The 24387-nt window shown below is 41.1% G+C and overlaps 1 protein-coding gene across 1 annotated transcript in view; it reads right to left on the bottom strand.

Moving 5' to 3' along the window:
- nrg3a (neuregulin 3a) overlaps window positions 1–24387 on the bottom strand; it is a 315296-nt gene that overhangs the window by 56473 nt on the left and 234436 nt on the right. The window contains exon 3 of the mRNA XM_078288565.1: window positions 4701–4774. Coding sequence (XP_078144691.1) covers window positions 4701–4774 — 74 coding nt within the window. The remainder of the gene's footprint in view (window positions 1–4700; window positions 4775–24387) is intronic.

Genomic DNA, 24387 nt, shown 5'->3' with positions numbered 1-24387 from the left:
CCATTATTTCATTTACAAGAAATTAAAACAATTAGAGAATGTAGAAGAATGATTGTTTTGATCATAGTTTCACTGTTATCTCTCTACCTACAATACAGATAGAAAAAATCTCATCAAATGGGGGTCCGTGGCCCTGATGTGTAGTAAATTAGGGGTCCTTGATATGAAAATGGTCAAGAAACGCTGATATAAGCTCCTAGTCTTGCTTGAAAGACAAGCGTGTCTCTCTGTATCTCACTCTGCCTGTCATTCTGCTTGGACAGCTAGAGGAGTCCGGGTCGTGACTCCTCTCCTCCTCCGAGACCCTGAGAAGGAGTGTGACAGTCCAACTCGGAAGATATGTCCGTTTTCGTCTGGGCTCGTCTCCTCCTTTCTCACCCCCCCCCCCCCCCCTCCCCTCCCCTCCCCTTCCTCCTCCCCCCACCTTCGAGACCGCAGCGTGCCAAAGGTCCTGGCAGTGTCTGTCTGGCCCGCTGGTGAACCCTTGAGCTGGCACAATCCGGACCTCGGTCCATCCGAGGCCAACGGCATTTAGTGTTAAGAGATGAGTTGGCCGGAGAAGTGTATAGGCCAGGGAGAAGGGATGAGGTCTGAGGCTCGGACAAGATGCTTATTAAGGAGAGGATGGGACGACGCGGGTTAGCAAAGACAGGAGGGAGTGGCGGGGGGGGGGGGGGGGGGCTGGAGGGAAATCAGGAAGACGAGCAGGAATGTCAACACAGAGGCAAGCTCTAGCACCGGGCAAAAGGGTAACTCGGGAAATTAGAGGTTGATGATCTGATCTAAAAACAGAGGAGTCAAGGAGAGGCCAGGTATGAGGTTTGGGAAGAGATGCTGTGACAAAAACTAGTGTGAGGTTGAACGGATGACGGGAACAAATCCAAAGAAAGAAGAGGGAAGAATCAGCCGCTCTTTTGTTTTGGATATCACTTACCAACTTTTTTGACGCAGGAAGTAGTTGAATGAAATGAAAAAGAGGGAGAAAAAAAGAGGAGGTGTTATTGAAAAAAATCCATAGTCTGTACAACATTATGTTTTGTACTAGCAGAGCACAGAGCGCAGGGACGTGTCAGAAATAAAGAGGGTGGGCGAGGAGAGGGATCGAAGCCGGCTAGAAGAATGAGCTGAAAGTAGGGCAATCGATTCTTACTATTAGAAAATGAATCAAGGATAGAGATTTGTCGGGGAGAGAGAGAGAGAGAGTAGAAAAGGATAGATGAATGAGATCAGAAATGAATGAGGGAAAGAGGTGTGAGCTAAAGCTGGTACAAACCTCGCCTGCTCTAAGTACTTTTAGGGAGTGGGGGCCGTGGGTTAGGGGTTCAGCTGGGAAGGCAAAAAGGAAAAAAGGCAGCAGTTTGGAGGGGGAGTGAAAACTAACCGAGTAATCAGGTCACCCTTTATTTTCCTAGTCCCTTATTCCTTAGAAATGACTTGGTAACTCCCAGACAATTTATATGTAAATTCACAATGAAAAACCATGTTGATTAAGAGAGCAATAGTCAGTAACTGACTTAGGCTTAGGCGAGAAAAACAATTTAAGGTTAGGGTTAAGATTTGGGTCACGGTTAGTTGTTTGTTTGTTAGAGAACAACTTTGTTTTTTTGTTGTTGAAAAGCAATTCTCCTCATGTGGGGTTTCAAATGATCTCCATTGGTGTTGTAGGCAGCATTTTTAAGCAAACCGCCCCACACAGCAAACCTCTAAAGTGCACAACACAGATCAGATCATGTACTGTAATAGATTTAATAGATTTCCTATGAAGTTGCATGTAATTGAGAAAATTGCTAAGTCTTCCTTCCTACTAACCACTGATAGAGTTACAACTGTTTCAGCCTAATATTTGTTATAATAGAAAACTGTCTGTTTAAATGATCGGTTTAGGTCAATAGGTTTGTCTTATATATTACGTGGTAAAAACAGAGTAATGGGTGTTGCTTCATTTTACAGGTTTACAACCGACAACTTTGTTGTAACAACCGATGTTACATTTACCATAATACTTCCTGGGAATTACAAAGTCATTACAGAGACATAACAAGTGACCTGGAAAGTATCTATATGTCTATCTATCTATCTATCCATCTGTCTGTGTGACAGTCTATCTGTTTATTTGTTTGTCTGTTTGTTTATTTCTATATTTGTTTGTTTATTTATGTATGTCCTTCTTACCATGCAGGGACTTATTTCTTTAACATTGGGCAAATATAAAATAAAAACCTGCAGCTCACATCATTGTCCTACTACGGTAAATGGTGCTATTACAGTATGTGCCTCTTTAGCAGAAAAGTCACAGATAAGCTATTGTACTCCTACGCTGCGAGTGCCCCAGCGACAAGGTTGCACATATTTTGGATTGAGCTGAGAGGGATAGGAAAATGAATATGGAAAAGATAGGGAGAGGTAAGGACAGAACTCAAGGCAATTTGTGTTCTTCTCGTAGCTGTTTGACATTGAGAGGGCCGCGTCATTGGGAGATAAAGCAATATGAGAAGTGACATTAGTTTGAGGAAGGACGGGGGAAGCGAAGAAGGTATTTGAGGAAAGCAATGAATAGAAGAAGAACTGAAAAGGTGATATGAGGAGAAATTATGAGTTTTCTGTGGGAGTTAGAGAGAGCAGAGCAGAGTATAACAGAGGACAGAATTACTGAGGATCATATACGCTGTAAACTCAAGAGAAAAGAACTGAGTTTGATTGGAAATCTCAATTTCACTAAGCTTCTGCAAAATGGTCAATGCTTAAATCAAGTAGGACTGTGGGAAATTTAATTTTTATGTTTAAGGGTTTCTTTGGAGCTGGAAAAAGTTAATCCATAAATCTGGCTTTCTTGCATTTTTTCATCAAATGCAGATGAAATATAGTCACATCCACAATTCTGTTAGATGTACTGTCAGAGTTTGTTAAGAATACTCATTAACACTTTGCAATGGCCTTATTTTAGTGTATTAACCTGTGAATCAACACACTGAACAGTATTGGTTGATTCACTGAAATACGGCCATTGGAAATATGTCTTCAATGTAGAGCCAGGCTTCTGTTTTAGACTTACAGGCATGGCTGTGGTTATCTAGGGCAGTGGTTTTCAATCCTGGTCCAACAGTCCTGCTGATTTTCATTCTAACCATCTAATCAGGGACTATTTCACACCTGGGATGCGAAGTGAATGCAATTATTGTAACTGCAATTAACTCCCTGGTAAGATAGAAAACCAACAGTGCTCTGAGTCCCACAGACCAGGGCTGAAAACCACTGATGTAGGTTAAACTACTGCATGTTGTGCACTTATTTTCTTTGATGTCTGGTTTTGGAGCACTACTAGTATTTTATGTTCGACAGGGTTGGTGGTAAGAGAAACCAGCCCATGACTGACAGGTCACAAGCACTGAACCCTTTCCATACTGACATCTCTGGAGAAATGTATTGACCTATATGCATATGTATTTCAAGGGGAATATGCAAAGAAGATACATTTCTAATGGTGAAACCCACACATGTACTGTTTGTGTATTTCACACAAACAGGGAGCAACGTTCTAATTAGATTGTGTCTAATACACTGCAAAAAATGATAAACTGTCCAGTGATTTTAACTTGTTTCCAGACCTATCGAGCTTATTTTGTGATATTTTTGGTCAAATTATCTCACTGCACTGGCAGATAATCTTAGCCTGACAAAACCATCCTGATCACGTGACCTCACATTCTGTTTCGCTCCACGGATCAGTCTGGACTTCTAGCCGCCCACATCGATTTCCTGAAATTACAATGTCACCGGGCCAATCAGGGACTGCGTCGTAGTTGATGACGTGAAATACAGGCCGCCGCTGGCAAAACAGTAATGCCGTCTCCTGAAGCAACGAGCGGTAACGTTAACGTTAGTAGAGTAAACACAGTCATAAGTACAGTTATTGCAGAAATAGACTCAATAGCTTGTATTAAGCTTGTTTAATCCTTGCTAACGTTACCGTGTTTATGCCGTGTATCCACTGAACAGCGCACCGTGATGGCGTCACATGTTTTGTCACGCTGATTGGCTGAAGGAGTTTGTCTGTCAAGGCAAGTACTCCCGCCCACTGAAATCGATGTGGGCGGCTAGAAGTCCAGACTGACCGTGGAGCGAAACAGAATGTGAGGTCACGTGATCAGGATGGTCTTACCAGGCTAAGATAATCTCACTGGTTTCAATAAATTTCACTTGATAGGCTACATGCCAAAATTACTTCTTTCAAGAAATCATCATAAAGCAATGAAGAAAGAAACTTTCTCCAAGACAATTTCACTTTTACTAAGTAAGTGCACTGAATCAAGTTAAATTACCCTGAAAAAAAGAAAAATTTGTTGAAACCGGTACAATTTTCTGCCAGTGCAGCAAGATGATTTCGCTATAAAATCCTAAAATAAGCTTGATAAGTCTGGATACAAGATAAAATAACTTAACAAGTTCGTATATTATATATATAATGGTTGTGCGCTCCTAAAAAAGTATTTAGGGTAATATAATGATCTGTCTTCTGAAAGGTTTGTCATAGAGAACCGCAGAGTTGGCAGTGAGAACACGTAAATGCCAGTGAGAGTTTGATTCATCCCTCTATAGTGCTCTATAAATGCAGGGCAATTTTTATATGTCTAACAAGTTTAATGGTCTGATGACAGGTGCTCATATACTGAATACAGTGATGTGAAGAGGTGAACTCTTACTTGGGTCAGACAGGATGGAGTCCGTCTTGGGCAGAAACTGGTCACAGCGGATTCCCTGGTAGCCTTCTCGACACCTGGTGGACAAACAAGGGAAATAAATTGTCCGGTTACACTCATATCCAGTCAAAGAGGTAGATTTGCCAGGGGGCACAGGTGTAAATCGAACGAGTGAGGAAGCCCCGAGCCACTTTGCAACCCCAACTGATGTAAATGCGAAAGCTGCACTTACTGCCTCCAAATATTTAGAGACTAAGTTATGGCTCAGTCCTCAAAGGGGTGAACTGAATTGCAAAAAGGAGGGAAAGGCAACTGGACAATAAGACACTGGGAGCTTGGTGAACTTTAGGGGTTGAAAGCTGCAACTAGGAAAGATTTTTATGCCAAAATGCACCCGTCTTATCAGCTGAAATCAGAAATTGGGGCTGCAGCGGGGAGCAGCATCCCATCCCCATTAATGAGACCCTGAAGCTTCGCCCTACACTGTATGCCCAAATGAATTTCTGGTGTCGGGTATGATCACTGGAAATCTCCTCAGCACACACCAGAAGTGACAGACTGAAATTTAAAAGCAAAATACAAAAGTTTGTCCTAAACAGCAGCGAGTGGCCGCTCCGTTCAGAGAAAGCTGGACTCACCGATGATGGTTGGACTTGTTGTGAAATTTTTTTTTTCACCCTCTACACCCCTACCAGCTACTAAGATTATTAAATTTGGGTAAGAGGAGTGCACAGTTTACATGACGACGTGATTTCTGGGTAATGAAGTCCTTCAAACTTTCAAAAATTCAAACAGTTATCTCTCACTGCGTCTTAGGGCTGCCAAAGCACAAAGTTGCAGCTTCTCTTTGCACATTAAGAATCTCTGATGACTACACTTCACTTAATATAATTTATTTAATAGAATCTTGAGCTGTCTAAATACTTTTGACACCCTGAAATGGGGGCATCATGCATAAAAAAGGGCTGTAGATGTTTAACTCTTCATTTGTTATGACCAAAAATACCGTCAGATTAGGGCGTATGATCTGAACTTTAACCTCATCCAAAATAGTCAACGTATGGAGCCAAAATATGTGTTGCTGTCCAATTACTTGTGGAGCTGTACATGATATCAGCTTGCTTATCACTCTACAGTATGTTTTTCTCTGTCCCTCTTGGGAGGAAAATGCAAGTCTTGTACATGCAATTTAAAAAGGAACAGCACTACAAGCCCCGATTTGGCCCCATTCTATCTGCTCTAACCATCATTTACCCTGCCTCTTTTCTATTCCTACTATCCTGTTTTTCACTAAGTCTCAATTTTCCTTTCTTTCCTTTGAACACCCACCCACGCCGCGCCGTAGACAGAGAGGGAGCAGAACAAATAAACATATCCCATGGGTCCCAGTTGCAAGCCCCAACAGAGGGAACATCCGTGTCCGTCCAGACAGAACACAGGAACTGTACATGCAGTTGAAGCTTACAAGAATGGGCTTTGACATATCAAAGATTTGCCCTTTGCAAAAGGATAATGGCTTGTCTAAACACACTTTTTTTGTCTTTTGTCTACGTCAAGTAATTTTCAATTATTAAATGAGCTAGGCGGGCGAAGATGCAGTTGACTGTGTGCGCCCGCCTGTACACTACAAGAACATCCTCACTCTTGGGAGGGAAAGGGGGCAAAGACGCACAGATGGTGAGGATGGAGTCATGATGATTTGGATTTTTTTTCTCCACTGGTTTTTTCTCTCAGACATTGTGTTTGCTCTTGAAACAACAAAACAATCAAACACATTTTACACATTCAGAATTGAATCTCTCTGATGTCTAACTTGTGCAAAGCGTAGTAAAAACAGCATTCAGTTGGCTTCAAAATGGAGTCTGGTAACATCAGTATACACCTGGGTTAGTGTCAGTCCTGGTAAATTTTGAGCAACCAATCACATGCTTAGCATTGGTGTATGTCTTGCCATTGCAGCCTGATTAGCAATGCAGCTGATAATCAAATAGCATGCGGTGGCCAGTTGACAGGAGTACATCATTATATTCACTTGCAGTCAGAATGCAAATCTGATCTTTACGGCTGACTGTCCACATTGTAATTTACCAGAGACCAGATCAGATTTATGTGTTTAGAAAGTATAATCATTTGCTGTCATTACAACATTGGTTCTGACTGTTTTCATGATGGCATTTTCTAATTGCAGTGCAGAACGTATTCGTCACACCAGATAACCTCGATGACGGAGGAGGGTGGTGTCTGTCGTGTTGCTGAGGAGGCATGAAACCTCTTCATTTGTCCGGGCATCGGTATTCTCTTGCTGGCTCTCCTCCATGTTTGTTATTCTTCGCTCTTCTTGTCATAACGTGTGATGCCAAACATATGTCAAATGGGAAGTGACAGCAAAAAAAACAATGAATGTGGTGACTTGATTCCGTATGGCTTTTTGCCGTGAATTTAGATAAAAATGCGAAAATTGGATCCCTCACTAATCAGAAACCTCTACCCAGCGTGTTGCTGCATGTAACGTTAACTGATCACTTAAAATACAGATGGCTTTTTCACTACGCTGAATGTGTGGTCATTTAGCGCCCCTCCCTCCCCGACACACACCACTGTGACCTGAAATGCTGACTAAACCCTGAAAGGAGGCAACCTCGTCTCACCGAGCGGAGGGGAAGAAGATAATTAAAAGATTGGGGGTTTCAGATGGCGACGGTGCTGTGTGTCTGTGTGTCGTGCTCATTAGGGAGGACTGTGGAAGTGAGAGGGAGCATGCAGCAGTGATTAAAATGAAAGAGCGTTAAGGAAAGCTTGTGCTGGATTTAGAAGACACAGAGGGGACGCACACGCAAACACACATGCAGACGTACGCACAAACACGCACACACAGGCCTCCTGTGGCAGATCGGTTCTGTAACTATGATAGCGCCACAACAATTGCCCTAATATCCGTCTGTACCATGTCTCTACCGTTGTATAATATATGAAGTCAGTGTATCTATGAACTCTGTTTTTCTTTCGTCTTTGCTGTTCCCAGCGGAGATCAAAACACATGGGAATGGTGCTTCACAGAGCTTGGAGGAGGAATGAATCTAAGAATGGATGAGAGACAGTTAGAGGGTACTGAGAGCTTCATGCTTTCTAATTAGTGCCACAGTCATTCATTAACAGGAACAGGGACTGTGTGTGTGTGTGTGTGTGTGCATGTGTGAATCTCCTACCAATGTACAAAGCGGTATAGAATAGGAGATAAATATAAACATACTGCCTTGAGCCAACGAATGTTTGCAAGGCAAGGCAAGGCAAACTTTACTTATATAGCACATTTCATACACAAGGCAAATACAATGTGCAAGGAAAGTGAGAATGCACGTGCCGGCCAGGCACACATACATATGCATAATAGCATGTGCAGGGAAAGGCCAAATCCCTTCTAAACTGTTCAGAAGTTCCTAATGTATGCAAGAAAAGTTTGATTTTTCAATGTTTGTTTTTCCGGTAACAAAACAGCATGCCAAGTTTGTGTGACTCTGCAAAAATCATATTGAACTTGAACCCAGTATACTTACGTTTTTAGAAATAAACTTCAGTAGTTAGATCATTTCAACAAAAGTGCCCAAATTCGGTGGTCAATACATACAACGCATTATAATCCCTTTAATTTCAGATTTCTGCAACGTTTGAAAGTCTGGTTAACTGTGATGGTCCTATACAATTCCATCACCTCACAACATTTATAATATTCAGATGCATCTCTCTTAATTATAGGATAACTTCAGCTTTCCATACAGACCAGAGACAAGAGGAGCAACATCATACCAAAACACACACAGTCAAACTAACATGCTAAAGTTATGCTAACAGAAGTCAAAGTCCCATGGGCTCTGTCCTCATGTTGAATGCCATGTCTCAACATTAGCAAACGACTGAAAAACATCAGGTGAGGATAGATAGATAGATAGATAGATGGATAGATAGATAGATAGATGGTTGAAATGTTCTTCTCTGTAACACAATTGTTTTAGTGTTCTTCCTGGGTTGGTACACTTTGAAAAGACAGTAAACATTCATCATGTCCACTGATTCCCCAACATATACTAAAGATGTGATACAAATAAAATAATAAAGCAATTTGTGGCGCCAACCATCAAAAGAAATATTAGAGATCCAAACAACTGCTCCTTTCATGTTGTCAGGTCGGCCATTTAGACCAATTTAATACAGTGCAGCCGTACAGCAGCGCGAGGCTCAACGGTCTATTAAAAGAAAATATACCACAATCCATTGGTCAAACTGTGACAGGCTGGTTCAATGATCTCCACATCGTGGGCCATTTCCTTGGCATGAAATTCATTTCAGAGCAAAATGGCCGACACACAACCAGTAAACTGGCCAACAAATAAAAGGAAAATAACCAAGGAACAGTGTTGTTTCTGTCCCTGCTGGGGCCGGACTTTACACCCAGCCACTCAGGCCGTATTTCAAAAGTAATATTACTCAGCCAGCAGCATACCTTTTAAAGTTAACATAAATTTCCCTCCTGTACCTATTAGTTTTAAAGCATTAAGAAAGATATTTGGTATTTGCATTCCAAGTTTAATTTTAGAAAATGTCAAAATCGTCAAGATTTTTTTAAAAATGCTTGTTTACAGTTACTTTGCAAACCAATCAAGTTTCTAAAAAGTTTGGTGTTGTAAGTTTATACATGGTAGCCTACTCCACATGCAGAAACTCAGCTATTAATAATTACATTGCAAGGATGCAATACAGTGAATGAGTCATTACAGAGGTACAATTTGTTGCTCAGCAAGAGAGAGGCAGACAGTGGCTCCATACAAGCGGAGGTCCACAGGGACTCTGCCAGATCACTTTGTAGCTATGGGAGTAAACATTCACAGCAAGGGACTGTGCAAGTCAATTAACCGACTACAGAATGTTCAATTTACACTGATGTTTCATGATTCAATGAGGCAATATCACCGCTACATTCATATGAGAACTGAACAATTTCTATGCCAAGTTGTGGAGCTAATAATGAAAAATGGCAATGGTGTCCAAATGCATGACTGATGGAAATGGGTGCAAAAGATATTCTTTCATCATGTATTTGTAATTAGGATTTAAGCCAACATAATGAAGATTTTGAGTCTGTTTGTTACCGTGGCTACTCGTCAAATCATCTTGTTTGATGTATCAAATACTACTGTAATCCAATATGTCTGCTTGGCAGTCAAGCTTGCCGCTCTAAGGCTTGTTTAATCACACCTGCAGACAACCAAATACAATTGACAGCCCCAACTTCAAAGGAGGCCTGAGATGATTACTTTTCTACTTTAATGATATTATATATCCCTCGCCCCGTGCATGTTTCTATCCATCTCTGCCTTTCTTGATGAGACAGAAAATTGAAATGAAAATCTAGCTTTGCTGGGTATCAAGGGAAAAAGTCCCCCCCCCCCCCCCCTCATATTTCCCAGACGGGTTGATTGAAATGCATCTGGGGCGCAATGTCTCAATCTTGACAGGCTGTGAGAGGCAGGCATGGTATGAAACTGTGTGCGTATACTGTATGTTTGTTTTTGTGCATATGTACATACATGTACATATTTGCATGTGTGTATTTGACACAAAGAGAGAAAGTGAAAGAGAGAAGGCTTGTGTGTATGTATGTGTGAGAAGGGAGTGCAAACAGTCCAACAGGATCTCTGATAAGCAGGCACTCATTCGACTGCAGCTCTACGTATTCAGATGGGTGAAATACACGGGCCTACATGTGCAGGGTTTCTAAAGCACAATTCACTTTTGAATTACAGAGCTGAAGTTAAACTTGATGAGAGCTATGATGGACACCGCAGACTTTTTGCACCACCATGAAAAGTCTAACTGCATTTTGACTGGCATGAAAAGTCAAAACTTCACCAGATCTGAACCGGAAAGATTTACGTCGTAACCTGAATCGAGCCAAAAGGTTAGGGTTTTTTTTTTTTCCCTAGAATTTGTCCAGTCATGGTATTTTTCAACAATATTTTTAACAAAACCTGAGCACTTTGGTGAAAAATTAATGCATGAGTCAGCCCAAACCCATTAGGTCCAGCCAACAATTCAGTCCTGGTTCACATTCATCTCCAACATTTCCTCCTCTCTGCTCTCTGGATGTTTTGCAATTGACAAGTGCCACTGACCGCTGAGCTTGTGTTTAAATAAAAATATGCCTCCCATTGAAATCTGTATACATGCGATGGTGTTTGCAGGTGTGCCCTTTTCTCCGTCTCACCCTGAGTCCTGTAGAGCCTCACCTCCACCTCTCCACCCTTTCAACTGAGGCAGGAGGTTATTCAATAATTCACAGCCCCTCTGCCTGGCAGCTGACCCCAAAATTAAAACAAAGCCACACAACTTTTTTAGATGTTCTTTTTCACCTTGATGTGACCTGACCTCCCCGTTTGTTTCCTCTCATTCTTTTTGCCTCTCGTCCTCCCACATGAAATCCTCTATCTTCCCTCTATCCCTTCACCTCTCCCTCAGATTTGTTTTGCAGCAGCATTTTAACTGAAATGGTCTAGTCTGGAGCTTTGAAAATGGACTTGTGACAGTGGTAACCATGGTAAAAATCCTTCTTCATGCATACATCCTACATTAGTACAGCAGAGTCTAATACTGCAGAACCAAAATCAAAATGCTAAACTGTAGAGTTTTTCAACAAACTAGTTGCCAGACTATTCCTTGTAACATAAGACAGCAAAATTTGATTTTTCCAAACAGTTCCTCTTAGGGATGGAGCAAAGCAGTTCAGCAAGCATTTCTCAAGCAGGCTGGTGCCAGCTGCAGCAGATTTTTCTTTATTGACACAACAAGAATGAAAGAGGGACACAATTTAAGGTAGAAACCAGAGAGAAGATTCTGGATTCAGTCGTAGCACAGCAGGAAAGTGTTATGTTTCTCTGTCTCTCTAGTTCTTACTGTACATCTCAGCTGTTCTCTCCACTTCAGTAGAAGTCACCTAAGTACCTTTATACTGTAGGAGACTATCATGTCGCACTCTGTAAACACAACCCTCTGTCTCAAGCAGAGATCTAGATATGGGGTGAAAATGCCATTAACGTCGAGATAACATTTAAATCCAAACCGTTATCTCTTTTTCATTCTGCACTCTCTCTCTCCCTCTCTGTGACTTTCTCTCCTTATGCATATCAACGCTTTATCATTAGACCACTTATCTTTGTGCTTAATAATTCCCTCCCTCTAAGTCACTTTGATTAGGTGGTTTGTTCGTTTCATCGTCAGTGCGATTCTGTGGAAATCTCTTCTTTTCATCTGAGTGTTAAAAGGTGAATGAGGTACTTAGATTGATTAAATTAGCTGTTATCTCCACCGGTGACAAGCAACAAGTTGATGGTTTTCACCTCTCCCTCTCAGCAGCATCAACCTGTACAGTGGTACAGTATGCACCGATTCTCTCATGGACAGGCATGGAAATTAAAAATCCAAAGATAGGGTGGGGTGTGGCTGCAGGTCCATATCTTTTCAAGGTAAATACACATTTTGAGTGGCCTGACTTTTTCTCAGTGCTGGGATTTTCCTAGCCAGGGGTTTGTGGAAACATTCCCCACTGCAATCTAAGAGATTATTAGCCCCGTTGGGACTGACACCACACTTCGTGGATGTCAGTCCCAAGTCCTTACCTCTAAATCCATGCTGGCAGCACTTTGTCATCCGTTAGGCAAGGTTTCCAGACCGAATTTTGCCATTCTGACAAGCTTTCTGACGTCCTTGAACACTTTTCTGTTACACAAGTAAAACATATTGTTTGAAAGCATTTGCAATAAAGTACAAAATCTCACCTCTGAGTTGTTTTCATTCGGGTGTTGATGTTCTGCATCAGCTAATGGGGATCCTAATAAAATCCTAAATCCTAAGTGTCATGGCTGCCACTCTTCTTCTACGCTCTTCCCTGTGCAGCGTGCTGGAAACCCTCTTTGCTGCGCCCTTTGGCCGCTAGAACCGCAGATGCAACGTGTGTGTTTTTTTCCAGCGGGATATTGACCAAAGGGGGCAGCAAAGAGCAGGTTTTCCAGCTCGCCGCACAGGGAAGAGCGTAGAAGAAGAGTGGCAGCCATGACACCCGAATGAAAACAACTTGGACAAGCCACACAAAGGTGAGATTTTATACTTTATTGCAAATGCTTTCATACAATATGTTTTACTTGTGTAACAGAAAAGTGTTCAAGCACGTCAGAAAGCTTGTCAGAATGGCAAAATTCGGTCTGGAAACCTTGCCTAACGGATGACCAAGTGCTGCCAGCAAGGATTTGGAGGTAAGGACTCGGGACTGACATCCACGAAGTGTGGTGTCAGTCCCAACGGGGCTAAGAGATTATATGACTCCTGCTTGCACAGTTTAAGTATAATACCAAAATAATACTTACTCGAAATGACAAATGCTATTGTGGTAGCACAAATCAAGTGAAGTTCATTTCAGAAACAACAGCAAAGATATAATTTTTTAATTCAGTAAGATTGACAATAACCCAAGAGAGATCATTCAAACACTGACTATCCATGAACATCCTCAGACTATACCAAACCTGGAAACACGCCATTATTTGACACTGACATTGTGGACTCATGGACTGCTAGTTTGAGCTTTAATGAGATTTATTTTAAAAATATCCACAGAAAATCTAATCAGGTCAGTGTCCACCTCCTGTTCCTTATCAAAGAAGGAGCTCCAAAAGTGTCACTTCAAGATATTACAGACTTAAGTTTTATCTCTATTTGTCTGTGAAACTTGTTCATCTAGACTAAAGTTAAAGACGGAAGCATTTTCCACTTCCTTAGCAGCTTAAAGGCCCAATTTTCCAAATGTAAACAGAGGATACTGCTACACATATCAATAAAAGTTTTGATACAAACAAACATGACAGCTAATAAGATTAGAGAAATGCTGATACCCTCGCAGGGGCAATTTGTTTTACAGCAAAAGTTAAAAACATTAAAAAAACATAATCACAATCACATAAACAATCAAGGATAAAATCCATGGCCGTGATCACTCTGATAGATAGTGCCAAAACAGTTTCTGTTGCATATAGCTAGACTCACACAAAATCCATCCTGATTACACACCTCACCCCACAATCAGTCATTTACCCAGAAATTTGTTTGCTATAACTATGATGCCGTTGTTAGGATAAATGATTTCTTTGCACCGTTTGCTCTGTAATCATACGTGTTAAAGAGTGTTGCCACCTTCAATTTTACCTGTTTTCCGCTTGCTTTGCCAGTATAAGAGATGCAACAGTGCAGTTCAGCAGCACAAAGTGAACAGTGGGCTCGCTAAAACAGACTAGAGCAAGGATGACAACTCTATCACATGATATTGGCAGAAAATATACAAATAGATCCAAATGCCAAAGGAGGATTTATATGTACATACAGTGAGAGTATGCATTTTATGTTGAAGAACAATAGCCTCAGGAAAGTTATGACCTTTGTGCAAAATGAAACACCCGAGGAGTCCTTCAGACTAATCAAATAATTACACTTGCCCCTTTTAGCTTTCGTTTCAGATGATTTTGCGTCCCTTTGGAAATGTTTGCTCAATGTGAGAGGGTCACTTGCATGCTACTGATCCAGTTATAGGGCACTTCTAAGAATGCATTTGGCAAAGATAGTATTACACAAAGGAATTTTAAGTTAAAACCTACTGAAAATTGGCAGCCTCTTCAACTCCCAAATCCCAAATCCCAACCTTGGGATTTATGCCTGTAAAATGCAATTTTAATGCTAGAACAACATGACATTGCAGTTAGGAAAACTGCAATTCTAGTTTAAACCCTAATTAATGGATATATGCAATTCATACAGAATGTTAGAAAAGCATATGGGCAAATCTTCTCATTCAACAAGTAACTGGTAGGTGTGTCACAGTAATTCAGTTTTTCCCTGGAATAGAGAATCGGAGAAATCCATGCTCTACACATCAGCCCTCATGTTGGGAACTAGAGCCGACGAGGCTTTGGAGCAAAAGACAAGAGAAATGGAATTACTGTTCTTTAATCTGGGCTAATTCTGCCTCTGAAACTGTGTCTGCGATAAGGACAGATTCCGCATGAGCCTAATGTGGTGAATAATGTCAAACCGACTTAATTGGAAAAAGAACAAGAAAACGAGGAAGAACAGAAAAGAGAAAACATGGAGTCAGATCTAGGTTAGTTCTGAAGGAGGATGGTCTTCCCTATGCTCAACTTTAAATGATATCAAGCAAATCAACTTCCACTCTAACCACAAATTAAGGAACAACTGCAGCAACAGAAAGGGAACACGACATGTGGTACTAATTGGTGAGATTCGGTTCGCTCCACCAGTTTTAATACCAAACAACGCAACACATTACACTTCACAAAACAGTAAAAACAGTAAAGAAGACAATGGTAAGTGGAAGAAAAATAGCAGCAGCAACAAAAACAAAAGTGAACCTCCCGAAAAAATCTGTTGTCAACAGCATTCTTTGGAGGGGGGAAAAAGAGAAGAGAGGCTCTGTTATGAGGACAGCGAAGAGGCGAGAGGAAATAATTACTACATTACAAGAGGAGACATTCACACAAGATTTCCGTCCTGCCGCGGGACTGGAAACATGTAACGGCTTCTGTGACCCAAAAAGCCCTGAGAAGCACCCGCGAATACTGCCTACAAATTCATTATTTTGTGTAGGAGGAGAAATAAAAGTATGAAAAGACAGCAAGCCGGCCACCGCCGCCGCCAAATCTGTTAGCTTTTGTTCAACCTTGCCCTGCAGTTAGCAGTGTCCAGTTTCAGATACAGAGGGAGAGAGAGCTGAGAGAGAGAGAGAGAGAGAGAGAGAGAGAGAGAGAGAGAGAGAAAGATGGAGGGGAACGGGAGGTTAGACCGGTTTTCTCATTGCTCTGAATGTGCAGCTCAGTGTATCATGTCAATTTGACAGGGCCATGTTTTACAGTGGAGAGGGAGGAAAAGACTGGTGAGGGAAGGGAATTGTGAGCAGATAGGGAGACGGTACGTGATTCGCACTCATAAGGAGGCTGCCTATGTAGTCGTATGCACAAGTGTGTGTGTCTGTTTGTGTGTGGATGTGTGTGTGTGTCTCTTTGTGTGTGTGTGTGTGTCTGTTTGTGTTTGGATGTGTGTGAGTGTGCGAGAGAGAGCAAGGGTGGCAGCTGTAGTATTAATTAAGCAGGTGAGATGAGTGGACTGCAGCATCATTACATTGCCAATTAGAGTGTAGTCTATTTGCCTAGCGTGCCCCTGGCTCAGAGAGAGAGAGAGAGAGAGAGAGAGAGAAAAGAGAAAAACAGAATGAGGAGAACAAGATGGGAGGGAGAGATGAGATATGATGAAAAAGACTGAGAAAAGCAGGCGAGAGAAAGATATTATGTAGTCGGAATTGAAGAAAAGGATTTATCGCTAATCCTTCCAGTGATAGTGCGTTTCCATGATCTCCACCATGCCAGTCAATCATATTGCAATGTGATATGACCTCAGGAGTGCAGTCAGTGTGACACGTTTCTTAGATATTTTTTTCCTCTGAGTGCACGCGCATTGATGTCGTCTTACAGTAGCATGATGGATGATTTAAATTCCTACACAAGTGAGCAGATGCCGTTGGATGCACAATACTTTGCAGGGTGCCACCACTCTTTTTCCCCTCAGTGCACACACACACACACACACACACGCACACAATGAAAGACTCACATATAGGAGATTCAAAATGTTCCTACGTAAAAGGCCTTGGATTTTGTTATCAGCGTCTCAGCAAGAAAAAAAGAAGTAAGAACAAGAATGCTCTAGAAAGCAAGTAGGCCAAGCCCCAACTGGTTCACATCTTCAAGCCACGCTGCAATGCCACAGCTTATCACAATCTTCCACTAAAAAGTTCATGATAGACGTACACCTAGCCTTATTCCTAACTTCCTAATTTCTTACAAGATCCATACATGTGAAATTACATTTTCATGTAGTGACAAATATTTGAAGCCTTGAGACACAAAATCAAAGTACGAGTTTTACGAGTGACTATGATTCATTTCTAGATGAAATTTGAATTTGTGTCCTAAAAAAGATGATCTGCATCTGCAAAGGTTCCCTACTATAAAACAAAACATGATCTCTGAATCTCAGCCATTTACTTTTTGTTTACTTTGCAGCTTCACCAGTGAAAACTCAATTTCATATCTGCTACACAGCAAATATTCACTGGATCCTGAATATTATAATGGGAGACGTTGACATGGGAAGCTGATAGCATGTGTGGTGGTGCTAGCCCTGCATGATGAGGCAAAAAATCCTGTTTGTCAGCAGCCAGAATCTGTTAAATACAACATGCATTAAAAAGACTGGCAGAGAGCATATTAAGCATGAGCAAAAATACCCTTTCTCCCTCTCTGTTTGTGTGTCTGTGTGTATATATTTACTGTAGCCTATATATCGATGTGTATTTGTGTATCATTTTAAACAGTCATCAAAATACCAGGCACTGCTACATGTGTCTATAAACACTTCTGGGATATAAACATAAGATAGGTATGATATTGTAGATTGACACTCTCACATCCTATGCATTATATCCATCTAGGCCAGTGGCTCTCAAACTGGGGGTCGGGACCCCCCAGCGGGTTGCAAGACAATTTGGGGGGGGGGGGGGGGGGGATGATTTATGGGATAGAAAAAAACATATTTCTTCTATACAGATTCATTGTCATGTGTAATTTGTCTGTTTTTCTCAATTTTTTGCTTTTTTCTTGTGAAATGCTGAATAGTTTTCAGCCTATACGCCTCCTCTGATAATTAATCAAATGGAACTACCTGAAAAGGGAAAATCATTCTTTTTTTCATTCTCTTTTCATTATAAGGGGTCAAGAGCCAAAAAGAACCACTAATCTAGGCAACAAGACACATAATTGTCTAAGGAATAATATGCTTTATGATTTTTTATAATAAAAAATATAGTTTATATTGGTGGTTCCTGTATGTTATAATGACACTTTGACATAAAAACTGTGTTACTTGAATTGTAATATACACCATTCTATAAAATATAATAAAAAAATGTAGTAGTTTTCAAGATATCGCAGAGGCATGAACAGACTCACTGTCAAAGACACAATTTCACTGTGGGGTACAACGAGTTCTTTTTACCTGAAAACTAAAATGAGTGTCAAAGCATTTGCAAATGTGAGAGCTAAAACACAGCCACAGTTGGCATTCCAGTAAAATGGGCGTGGAATGAGTTTCTTGCCCAGCATTCAAATGCATTTCAGTTACTCTGAAAATGCCGCTATGGTCTGAACAAGCTCTGCTCCCGAGAGGATGTGGGATTTGGACGAGCGAGGTTGTGCTCTGGTGTGTGTGTGTGTGTGTGTGCTGGTTGTGCAGTACAGTGAGTGAGGGCCAGTGAATGGGACATAGTGCTGGAGGGAGCTGGCCCGGCTGACTTTGGCTCTGTCACACCAAGGTCCCCACTCAACTCCACTATAATGAGCCTGTCAGCACCGCATGAGCCATAGGAGATAGGCTGCCCCTGTCAACCTAGCTTCACAGTCAAGGATGAGTAGCCGGAGTGTGTGTGTGTGTGTGTGTGTGTGTGTGTGTGTGCTGGAATAGTTTATGGTCACTCAAGATCTTTCTCCCAACACTCCTGTTGTTTGTTTTTGCTGGTGAAGAGAGAGCAGAGAGAAGAGCTTATCCTTGAGATAGGCTGCACATTTGACCTTTACATGGATCAAGCCGTCTCATACAAACTGAACAAGCATCAGCCCTCAGATGTAAATATCAGAGGACTTGGCTCTGCTTTCAAGCTGATGCTCCTGATATTTGGCAATCTTGGTCGTATAGTTACACAATTGCTGTACGGTGATTATAGATGGCAGGCCGATCCAAAAAGAGACAAAGAAAATTCTGTTCTCTCTCTGTGCTGGGTTTGCTGGTGGTGGTGGTGATAGTGTGTGTGTGTGTGTGTATGTGTGTGTTTGTGTGTTGCTATAAAGCCTCCCTGATCCAGTGTTAACTGCTCTCATAAACAAGCAGGTGCCAGATGTGAGCCTCCGCCCACAGAGGGCTACTAGAGTCTTCTTAAGTGAGTTGAATCCATAACCACTCGTCTTCTCTCTTCTCTGCATCTTTCCTCTCTCCATTGTTGGAGGAAGATAAAGAGAAAATCTAAAGCTGACGCTACAGAAATATACTGCACTGCCCCGAGACAGATAGACAGACTGACAGAAAGATAGACAGATACAGAGGGCCAAAGATAGATACATAGAAAAGTACAGATATGTATAGACAACAGAAGTTAAAAGGGCATGAAATACTCTATTGGCCCCTACTGACCTCTACTGGCAAACAGTAGGAATTGCAACAACATCGATCGAATTTATCTCCGAACATTGTTTGTTTATGGAGACCTATTTTGTATTTTATAATTTTCTTCATTTCATCTGGCCAAAATATAATCCATAAACATACATATGGAAAACATAACCTTGATATTGTGCTTTTTGCCCGAACGTGATTGGTCCTCATGCAACAACCGTCATGCTAATTCGCATGATATAATTTTTTTTTTACTTTTCTTATCACGCCAGCTATCCCATCATGCCGTGCACACACAGGGTTATTCGCTTCTCATAGACAATGAATGTTGGCAAACTGTTCGCCTCGTGAAATCGCGTCTGGTCTGCAACTACTGTTATGGCGAGCCGCCGTCGACACAAACAACGAAGTCACATTTTAACAGCAGAGGTAAGATAGCTGACTAGAGAAGAGATCCAACAGAAATGTCTAGTGAAGAGGCAATACATCACTATGCAGCATATAGTAATAATACTGATATGTCATTTGTTTTTTTTTTGCTTGAGAACAAGACGTTTTAGCCTTCCTTGCTAATATGGCTGGTGATGCCATCCTCCATCACTGATTTTGTGCTATGGGACAGTAAAAAATTTACTTATTGCCACTTTAAGTAAGCAACTTGTAGTGTGTGAATGGCAACTCTTATTATTAAAGGTATACTGACATTTACTGTGTACTTCTATCTAGGGCTGCAACTAAGGATTATTTTCATTGTCGATTAATCTGTCGATTATTTTCTCGATTAATCAATTAGTTGTTTGGTCTATAAAATGTCAGAAAATGGTGAAAAATGTCGATCAGTGTTTCCCAAAGCCCAAGATGACGTCCTCAAATGTCTTGTTTTGTCCACAACCCAAAGATATTCAGTTTACTGTCATAGAGGAGTAAAGAAACCAGAAAATATTCACATTTAAGAAGCTGGAATCAGAGAATTTTGACTTATTTTTCTTAAAAAAGTACTCAAACCGATTAATCGATTATCAAAATAGTTGGCGATTAATTTAATAGTTGACAACTAATCGATTAATCGATTAATCGTTGCAGCTCTACTTCTACCATCATTGTTCGCTGTCCTTTGGGAAAAGTATCACAACAAAGTACCACCCAACAAATTGGAACATGCAAGGGACTCCTAACTGGAGCACTGAACCCTGCAACACTGAACGTCTCCTTACTCCAGGGGATGCCCTATATGGCTTCCTATATGGCTTCCAATCTGATGTGTGTGTGTGTGTGTGTGTGTGTGTGTCTATAGGGATATATGTATGTCAAGAAAACAAATAGTAACGTTTAGAGAGTGGTAATGAAGGGCACCGCAACATATTGGATGAGAGAGAACAAAAGGAAAAATGTAAATGTATTCGCCTCCTCCTCCCTGATCCCTCCCTGTATAATAAGAACACCCCAGACACACCCGGTGGCATGGAAATGAAGCATTTTCTTTGTATTGTCAGGGAGGAAGAGCTGATAACGTTGCATTCTCTCTCTTTAGTCGTCACTCCCCCAACACGGTGGCATGTCCCTCATAACAAGTGATAACTACTCTCTAAACATTCTGTGACTGACCTCTATTACACTGTAAAAAGGCAACTGGGGCGCATCAAAATTCCAACACACTCCAAGCAATTTCAGTATTTCCTGACGTCTTCGTAGGGAGGAGGAGGAGGTACTGGCTGATCTGATCTGTGACTCCGTCAGTGTGACAGTGTTCTGCTGTTACGAAGACATGCAATTTGAAGTTATTACAATGACAGCATTGGGTGGGGAGAGTACCGAGCGAGGAGAAAGGGAATGACAGCGGTTAGATCTGTCATTACTCAGCACACACACATACACACGTGAACACCACATACACATGTGAGGACACACCTGGCACACACATGCATGCAGGAAGCTGTCATACATATAGTACAACACACACACACACCCACACAATACACAGACCCCTACCCACAGTGATGACTAGCTAAATAGATGATCTATCAAATTGAAACCCTAAAGAGAGAGAGAAACGGTTTTATATTAGTTACCGTGTTTTGGCTCAGTTTCTTAGCACTGAAAAGAGCGCTACCACACCTGTGCTTTCTCAAAGTACACACAGCTTTAGCAGAATATAGTAGCATACCAAGTCAAACATTATCCTTGTATTGTTATGCAGCTTCTCTGGGTTGTTTATGAAATGTTCACAGCTATTTATGACCCTTTGAAAAGCATGTCACGGCTAATTTAGGGCAGCACGCCCCACACGTATTGCTTGTAAATGTGTTATTGTGGCATGCATGGAGAGATATTCTAATATAATAGGCTGGCTGGTGGAAGAGTGCCAGAATCGCGTGGCGGCTAGGTGAAGTATTCTGGTGGAGCAAAACTGTCTATTCTGTCACACAGCAGCCGGGCAGGTTGTGTCTGAAAAGGCCTGGCATGTGTACGTGGCTGTCATGAAACACACACGAGCATCCATGCAAACACACACACACACACACACACACACACAAACACACATACAGATACACTCACAAACACACAGTACACTGGAGCCAGTTTGTACTCAAAGTCTAGAGAGAGAAGGAGCATCCTTGAAACTTGGCAGTTAGATGGATTGGTGTGTGTGTGTGTGGGTTTGAGAGTTAGAGAGACAGAGAGAGATGAGTGAGACAAAGAGACAGAAGAGTGAGTGAGAGAGAGAGAGAGAAAGAGAAAGAGAGAGAGAGAGAGAGAGAGAGAAAAGATGGAACAAGACCAGAAATCCATGCACCAGCCTTTCCTGTGTGATTGACACTAAGTGGCATTCCCTAACGGGCCCAGTAGATGGGTCCCCATCTGCCTCCATCCAGGACCCAGGACCTCTGTGACACTGTTTACCCCGTGTCGATAAGCCATTCCCAGGCTGAGTGTCACTGTTTCAACTCAGCACAACAGCTAAAAGGAAAAAAGATAGAGACAGAAAGACAAAGAGAAAGAAAAGACCTAGTTTCGGGTGTGATATTGTCTTCAGGTTTCATGTGTTTCTGGTGAGTCATTATTATTGTCAGTGCCAGCACAGACTTAGGAGGATTTCTCTGCTAAATTTACACAGCATTTGAATCAACTTCTGACCTAGTCTGTTGGTAATTGGGCTGCTGATCAACGCTGACTTCACGTCAAGGGGCTCCCACTCTCAAAAGGATGCCAAAATTCATAACCTATGTGAAATTAATTATTTTAATTGCAAAGAGGAAGGAAAAAGCATGCTTCAGCGTTCATTTAGTTTGAGTGCTTAAGCAACCTTGACTTGAATTCTGGCCTGTTGCACTTGGCGGCACACATCAACTTGAAGAGTGATCAAGCCTGACACAAAACAAGTTTGTTGTGAGGTTGAGGAGAAATTAATGCCGTGACTCCATGAGTTGGAAAATCAGGTTCAGGAGAAACTGATACTGTGACTCCATCAGTTGGAAAATCAACCTATTTCATTTGACATAATAAGAAAATGAGAATATCTATATTCCTACACAGAGAACATGCACAAAGTGTAATCATTCCCAATGTAAAAGCAACAGAATGATGTTTAGAATGCAAGGGAGCCTATGGAGACTTTGCAGTGATAAGTGGACGTGTTTTGCTATCAAATGCTTCATTAAAAATTTTCACACCAATCTTTCTGAGTCTCCCTGTTCTTGGAAGTGAGAGCAGCGTGACGGTTATCCAGATGGCAATTAATCCTTGCACACCTCCCTCCTTCTTAAATCATGCTTTTTTCCTCTGCCTTTTGTTATCTTTGAACTTATTAAAGCCATAAAATAGTTAACATTAAATGCTAATATCCTATCACAGACGACTGCCTTGTTAACCATCTACAAAGGTGTGAATATCATCATTACTATAATTAAACACATTTTCTTGCAACATCTGGTCAACTTCACTGGTGTGTTGCAGTGGGTTTGGACCTTTAAATAGCCAACCAACCAGATAGATAGCTGGATAGATAGAGAGATAGATAGAGAGATGGGTGCATACTTACAATAATAATAGTATATGTACTTTGTATTTGTATTTAACTCACATCATCCAACTGCCATACACATTAATCCCTAATTTATCAGAGACAGTTAAAAGAAATTTGACATACCACTCAAACTCTCACATTAGGGAATCTGAATTAGCTGTGATAGACTCAAACAATACAAACAATTCTCAAGTAATACATTTTGTAGCATGCAAAAAGGTGAGGCTCATTCTGCATCAGAAACACAGAGCTACCAAGCTAAATCAAACCTTAAATACCTAATAGTCCAGTTAGATTACCAGATCTCTGCAGCAATCTGTAATAGTGGTTACTAATGGATTTTCCACAGGGCCTCCTAGATGTAACAAAAATCAACAACAAAAAAAACACTTTTGATGCCATTTGGACCAATAGTTTTGGAGAAAATGTTAAAAACCAACACTTCTCTCTCTGTGTATGCAGTAATGCCTTACCCCACTGTGTTACAAATGGAATCAGCCGCCCTAATACAATGTTGCAGCAGTCCTGAGGAATTTATCATGTCTGACATTTTGTTTTTTCACTAAATAAGTCTAAAAAATGCACATAACAATAAGAGCTTAGTGTTGTTTTTAATAAGGAATTTGCTTATAGGAGGCATTTTTTCTTTATCATTGTGCAAGTCTACTCAAGTATGAGTAAATGTGCTATGATAAAAGTTTTTTTTTTTTTTTTTACAAATCTGCTTATTCAATATCCTCTCACTAGAAGAAAACTTTTCCAACCTCCATGGTTTGAAGGTCACTGCAGAGATCTAGCTTTTAAACTACCGATGCAGATAGCATAGATGTCTGTTAATATGAAGTTGGAAATTGGAATTGATATAAAATTGAACTTGACACACATTTAGAATTGTTTGTCATGTAACTAAAAGTGTTTTCAAAATTCTACACGGGGTTGGGTGTTTGTGACACAGTGTCTCTACATCTCTTAACTGGCAGAGTAAGGTTATTTAGATGATGATGATGATGATCACAGCTGGTGGGATTTTGGGTCACATTTGGAGGATGAAGTGGGAAAGAAGATTAAAATGTCTGTGTGTGTTTCACTTAAGCTAACTGTTTAAATATCCGAGTTGGTTTTCTCATGGAAGTTGCTAAAATCCTCTTTGGAGAAGTGAGCATAGAGCATGTTGCATTTTTGATTATGTTTCATTATTTTGGGAAATGGGAAGAGTCTCACTAATGGTGTTACAGCAAAGCTACCTTGTGTGACATCGCTCATGTCGGGTTAAATGGCACATGACAAAGTGCACAAAGAGAGTAAGGCAGTTTCATGTCTGCACTCATCCAATAT

This window comes from Centroberyx gerrardi, chromosome 15 (assembly GCF_048128805.1).
Source record: "Centroberyx gerrardi isolate f3 chromosome 15, fCenGer3.hap1.cur.20231027, whole genome shotgun sequence".
Lineage (NCBI taxonomy): Eukaryota > Metazoa > Chordata > Actinopteri > Beryciformes > Berycidae > Centroberyx > Centroberyx gerrardi.
This window is presented reverse-complemented; position numbering and strand designations above follow the sequence as displayed.